Here is a 6,873-nt window from a genome sequence, read left to right as displayed (position 1 = left end):
AAAGGCCTGGTTGGAGACGCAAAAGCACTGAAAGACAAGAGCCGAATAGGGGTTCTGGAAAACGACTCAAGCTACTGCAGAGCCACAGGTGTTGAAGAAGGTCTAGAAGAAGAAGGCAATCACTGAAAGACCAGAGAGACTGTTATGGAAAGTCTGTGCATAAAGCAGAAACACCAGCAAAGTATGTAATAGTATATGATGATATATAAATAAATAATTAGATAGATAAACAAAAGAACGAGTTTGCTTTCATCCATATATATTTTCATATGCATGATTATGTGGACTCACAGCTGGTACTCAAAAAAGCTGTGATCATCAGATCGTCAGGACCTGTCAGCCGTCTGACTGCGTCGTTCTGAGATTTGAAATTAAATTCATTGTGAAAATCTTTTCAGGAGAGGTTGCGTGTTTTCTTATCACCGTGGTCTCATTATCTCGACGTATACGGTGCGAAATCTGGCTTTATGGTGATTCGCCTGTTAAAGCCATTAGTTCCAGCTTAGGTGAAGAAGAGATAATCTTGTGACGATGCTCAACACGACAGTAATGAGAAAGAACAAAAGCTATCCGATGATAGACGTACATATCGTAATGATCCGAACATTGCTCTTCACGGAAGCTGTGATGACATCATCATCGATACCGACACAAAGCGAGTCTGGGAGAGGTATAGTAAGACTGTCACGGGAATAGAAGGAAAGAATGTGCCAGTAAGAGTAACAGTTGGTCATTTCCCAGACTTTAGCCAAATTGGGAGAAACACTGGTAATACAGAGTGGCCTCTAGACGATATGAATAGCTCAAGAAAATCAAAGCGAGCAATAAGGGACACGGTAGAGTGAATTGTGCAGATTTGCCTCGAGAGATTTAAGAATCTTACAAAGACAAAGTCGGCGTCAATATGAAGTGCATGTTGCTGAAGACAGGAAAAGAAACGCCAAAGAACTTTATGCTTTGAAGCAATACAGTCTTTACTCAGTCAGCTGGTCCGTTAAGTACGGCAGATGGTGACCAAGTACAAGACAATGAAGCCATGGCAAAGATTTTCATCCTTTTATCTTTTCTTTTTTTCTTTTTTACCTTTATCCGAGTAGAAAAAAAAACATGGTGAAATACTTTTAAGGTTTATACGTAGCTGATGAAACGTAGGTACTGTCGACGTGGACGTGAGATATAGTATTGGTCAAGTTTCTTCTGATACGCATATTTGGTGTTGCTTTCAGCTGCTTCTGGTAATAAGTCTTTCCATTTGCTAGCCCCCTTGGAGAGAATGTACTTTTGCCTCTCTTGAAGCAAAGCATTTGCCCACGAGTTTGTGTCTGCTGGTAAAACTAGACGAGGCTAACTTTGAACAATCGCATAGATCGAGATTAGCAAAGGCTTTGAAGGTTCTCATCACCTGTTCCAAATTACCTTTCAACTCCGCATTCTCGAGTCTTCTAAGTCGGCTGTCATAGGATTTGCCAGTGTCGAGCATGAGGGATCATCTTCGTTCTCGCCGCTGTGCTCCCTCTGTTCTGTCTGTACCGATCTCTCAAGTAGGGGGGCGACCAAAGTTGATCACTATATTCAAGGTGGGGGACGCACCATTGAATTACATAAAGAGTGAGGATCAGTTGGATTGCCTCACATGTGAATCCCAGGTTTTTATTGCCCTTTCTCTACTGCTCCTGCGCACTGCTTATTTGGCTTTAGGTCATCGACATTATTAAACCTGATTCCTTTTTCTGGTTTACCTGTTGAAACTCAACAGATTTCATAATGAAACTTGTTTTCTCGTATTATCTTTTTTACTGCATATGAAATGAAACATTGAACTTATCGATAATGAAATTAATTTGCCACCTGTCTGCTTGCCTGAGTCATCTTGCGGTGGTAGGTGTTCAATAACTGTCGCACCTTTATTTCCCATCTCATTATCGTCTACGAATCTGGTACCTCACATCGCAGCTCATTGTCAGTGTCATTCCTGTATATATATATATATATATATATATATATATATATATATATATATATATATATATATATATATATGTATATATATATATTTCTTCTTTCTTTTAAACTATTCGCCATTCCCGCGTTAGCGAGGTAGCGTTAAGAACAGAGGACTGGGCCTTTGTGGAATATCCTCACCTGGCCCCCCTCTGTTCCTTCTTTTGGAAAATTAAAAAAAAAAAAACGAGAGGGAAGGATTTCCAGCCCCCCGCTCCCTCCTCTTTTAGTCGCCTTCTACGACACGCAGGGAATACGTGGGAAGTATTCTTAATCCCCTATCCCCAGGGATAATATATATATATGTTTGTGTGTTTGTGAAAAAGACAACTATGTGGTCCGCCATTTATCTCACCATCACAAACACCTTCGAAAGAACCCAATATGTCAGATGTTGTTTGCTTTTTTATATATATTCCTTTGTATGTGCTGTGGACGGTGTGCTTAAAGTTTATATAACAACTGTTGGCTTCCACGTCAACGTGTTCATTACGCACCGCAAGACTCAGTTTGCTGCCCCTCTTAAACCCATATTATCATAACATTGCGACCCTCGAGTATGCTGGCGTGACCTCTCACCTAACCCTTAAGGGTCAGGTCAAAGGCAGCACCATCATAGTTGTTAACCTAAACTGACTTTCCATAATTTATCGAGCATATCGTCATCAACTTCTTCCTGCTGGGAACCCCCCTCCTAAGCCTACCTTCCAGCACTGACCCGACCCGTCGCCTGTACCTGACCCAGGCTGACCTAGCCCATGGCTATCGACCTGGTTGGTCTCCCGTGTGCTGTCCATCATCATCATCAAACATAGACGTAACGAAGCTTCAGAAGAGGTCATGTGGTCCCGGTTCGTTGCTCTTCTCTCTTATGAGTTGCTCATAACCCTAATCTGTTGACGAAGAATTACCTCATCCAAGGCCGAAGTACGGTCGTTAAGAAGCGCCCCCCCCCAGGACAGAGATGTGCATGAGACAAGCATCTTACTCACCTTGGCGCGCGCTTCTTCGCTCGCGCGTCCTAAACGCCATTTCACTTTCAAACTTTCGTTTCGATGCCTAGCCGATCCTGCGACTTTATTCCATCGAGTGAACAGCAGAAATGATCCCACGTCGTAGCCATCACCACAGATCTTTTTGGAGGATTTGATAATCAATAAAAGAATGCAAAGTTGGTATAGAATTGCTGTAGATACGTGAAAATTACATTCCTTGAGTAGTTCAGGCCAAAGGCCATGGACACGGACGCGAGAGTGCCCTGTGCCCAGCTAGAAGGTCCTGTATTACCCCTTTTGCTGGTATAAAAGCAGGCTTGGTCTCCCTCGTCCATCACTGTTCTCACAGCAGCCTCACAGGTAAGCCAGACGCAAGCATCCGTCTGCATAATGACCTCTGACAGACATAGCAAGAACTGGCATTTTGCTTGATCCCAGACAAGCACTTAACATTTATACTTACACTCAACCAAGCCCTTGCGATATCTTGCGAGTGTACTAGCTTTGGCTTCCTAACCTGTACTCACATGAGAGTCTTACCTCATGTTTCTCTTCTATGAACTCAAAGTAGCACTTACTCAGTGCTTGTTTTCGTACATGCAACTACAGCATGCTTTAGCTCTCTCATGCACTCAGAGTATGCAACCACTTACACAAGCACTCTCCTGTTTGTGCTTGTATGATAATCATTATCATTATGGTTGTCCTAACGTGAGCATTTGCTCTCTGCATACACTGACACTAGCACCCATAATGCACTTATACTTCAAATGTACTTGCATTATTTTTGTACATTATTATTAAGTTATGCTTGCATACACTCAAGTATTTCTGATACTCCTGTACTCACACAGTCACTCACCTTTTAAACGCACTCACGAGTACGCTCCAACATACACTCACACAACCACCTACCTTCTTATTGTGCTCAGACTTATCTATCTATCTATCTATCTATCTATCTATCTATATAAATATATATATATATATATATATATATATATATATATATATATATATATATATATATATATATGATCGTATCATCATACTCATACATGCATTTATTCTGTGGTTGCACTCGCACAAATCTTTACCCTCTGATTTCACTGAGAAGTACATGTTCATTGTTCACACTCATATATAGGCCCATGCCTCGCGTGTTCTCACACGAACAATTATCTTTCGTTGCAGCTGGACTTAAGTATATGGGCCATGATTGCACTCGTATATGCACTTATGCGACGGCATCGCTCTGAGAAGGACATACACAATGGTTCCATTAATACCATGTTTACACTTAGGGTAGCACTTACTTTTTTTTACTCGTCCTCGCAAACACTTTATGATTCCACTTAAGCAGGCACTTTACCATTTTACTCGAAGTAACACAAGGCCTCTTGCTCAATGCTTGCACTGCCGGCAGTGCATATGAGTTACCAGACTTTTGTCTACCACCTTATGTGAGGGGGAGAGAGAGAAAAGCGAGTGAAGGAATAGTATGGGTGATCAGAGCGTGTGTAAGAGAAGAGGGTACGTGCAACGTGGGATGGAGTAAGATGGTTCGTGGTGGGTAGGAGGGAAAGGATGTGCAGGGTGAGAGTTACTTGATAAGCGAAAATACTGTGATGTAGTGAAGAGTAAATGGCCACTCATTCACTGGCTTGGGTTCGATCCCCGGAGCGGGCAGACGACGCACACTTCAGCAGCTGTGGTTGTTAGGTATATGGGTACCAACTTTGGCTTCGGGTGTAAAGCCGCACAGCTGTGACAGCCGAGAGCTCGTGCCTGTGATCGAGATAACCTGGCGGTGGGCCATGTTCGGGGACATGGCCCACTCTGACAGGTCGGTGAGCAAACAAAAGGCTGGTATTTTTACTTTTACTCACAGTATACAAGCCATGGTTCACACACACACACACACACACACACACACACACACACACACACACACACACACACACACACACACACACACTAGCTATTTTTCTTAGTGTATTGTCCTGCTTGAGAGAGAGAGAGAGAGAGAGAGAGAGTCACTAATGTGTCGACCCACCGTGATTTTCAGCCACGATGAAGGTCGCCGTCGCCCTAATCTGCCTCGCCGCCGTCGCCTCCGCCAGGATGGCATACGAACTCCCCGATGGATACCTGGCGATCCTGGGCCAGGACCCATCACGGGCCTTCGACTGCGCAGACCGCGCTTACGGCTACTACGCCGACCCCAGCAACGGATGCAGGATTTTCCACGTGTGCGAGCCCGTGTACGACGAGGATGGCTTGACTGTGGTGAGGGTCGACCAGTACACCTTCCTCTGCGGTAACCAGACGATCTTCAGCCAGGAGTCCCTCACCTGCGCCCACCCGGAGGACGCTTATCCCTGCGATCAAGCTGAGTCTCTCTACGTCTCCTCCAACGCCGACTTCGGCAAGATCCCCGAGGACGTTTGAGAGACTGCAACACGACCGAAGCCCGACGCCAATATTGCTAAGCTCGAGAAACCTAGTCCCGTTTTATAGTCATAGATTCTTTCCTTGGGATGTGTCATGTATAGGGAACTCCACGTTAACACATCTAACTGTTAACATATCTCTTCTACATCTTTATTAACCGCTGCTCCGGCTTGTGGTATCTTCTCCACATCCCTCATCCTGCCTTCTTCCCCCTTCATCCTTCATGCTCATTCGTCTTCATCTTTCCGTTTATCATCTTTCATCTATCTAGTCATCCACATTGACTTAGCCTGTTTTTCCTTTTGTCCTTGGTACCACCAGTAGCATCATCATCTACCACTTACAGTCTTTCTTTTGTCTCCCGTTCTTCCTCTTCCTCTTCGTCCATCATTCCCTCGTTCCCTTTCTTTGTTACCCCTTTTCTGACCGCACTAGCACACACGCCTGGCCTGGAGGACGTCGCAACTAACCCCCCAGCACCCGTTGCTTCAATGCTGGTTCGTCTGGACACTTATTACAGAAGCAGAGACGCTGCACTTGCGATATTATACTTTGTTATTTATCTGTATTTATAAATATATATATATATATACATTATGAATAAACGCAGAACGCTTCGGAGACGCGTTTTATTCCACCTCTCTCTCTCTCTCTCTCTCTCTCTCTCTCTCTCTCTCTCTCTCTCTCTCTCTCTCTCTCTCTCTCCCCTTCTGTGGTCCTCCGGGTGAAAGGTCATGGTCCGTTACCTCTAAGTGACCGTCTGGTTTGACCCCTTGACCTGACATCCTCCCCTCCCTCGAACTCCGCTGTTCCCTTCTCCTTCTGCCACTCCCGTCAGCCTCTCCCTACCATTCCACAATCCCCTTCATCGTCCTCAACCATCCTCCCTCCATGTCTCCTCTCCACTCTTCAGTAAACCCCAGTATCCTCCTCGCCCTCCCCTCCCCCCTTGCACCACAACTCATACTCTTCCCACACCTTGTCTCCACCACGAACCACTCCACCACCACCACCACCACCACAACACCACCGTGTGATCCCTGATGCACCGCAATGTAAGGCTTCATAGCCACAGCCCTGGTCAGGCCTTTTATCATGAAGACATATTGAAAAGAATGAAATATATGGGAGAGACTTAGTGAAACTGTCTACGATTTATTTGACAAAGGTTTCTCAGTCATCTCTGTCCCTGGAAAGTGAGGGGAGAAAGAGGATGACTTACTACCCACGTATCCCCGAGTGACTAATCACTGCCACAACGCAAGTAACAACGATCAGTAGTTCACGCCCAGTCACACCACATGGCCTGAAATGGCGTTTCTGACTCGGACTCTTGTGTTGTAAGGAACAATTTTCGCAACATTCAGGCTCATTCACAGCTCACCATCCAATATAGTAGATAAATTAGCTACTGTTAAAGATA

The 6,873-nt window shown here is 44.7% G+C and overlaps 1 protein-coding gene across 1 annotated transcript; it reads left to right on the top strand.

The window, feature by feature from the left end:
• Positions 1 to 3,329: 3,329 nt before the first annotated feature.
• LOC139767332 (U-scoloptoxin(01)-Er1a-like) lies at positions 3,330 to 6,068 on the top strand. Its single transcript, XM_071696651.1, has 2 exons — positions 3,330 to 3,356; positions 5,065 to 6,068. Exon 2 carries the CDS (start codon positions 5,070 to 5,072, stop codon positions 5,445 to 5,447), a length of 378 nt encoding a protein of 125 aa, XP_071552752.1. The 5' UTR covers positions 3,330 to 3,356; positions 5,065 to 5,069; the 3' UTR covers positions 5,448 to 6,068.
• Positions 6,069 to 6,873: the final 805 nt, after the last annotated feature.

The sequence above is a fragment of the Panulirus ornatus genome, chromosome 59 (genome assembly GCF_036320965.1).
Source record: "Panulirus ornatus isolate Po-2019 chromosome 59, ASM3632096v1, whole genome shotgun sequence".
NCBI classification, from domain to species: domain Eukaryota; kingdom Metazoa; phylum Arthropoda; class Malacostraca; order Decapoda; family Palinuridae; genus Panulirus; species Panulirus ornatus.
Note: the sequence above shows the minus strand (reverse complement) of the source record. Positions and strands in the feature narration are given on the sequence as shown.

What these genes read in the sequence shown, in the direction of transcription:
- LOC139767332 (XM_071696651.1), top strand. Translation starts at nt 5,070, where the DNA reads ATGAAGGTCGCCGTCGCCCTAATCTGCCTCGCCGCCGTCGCCTCCGCC.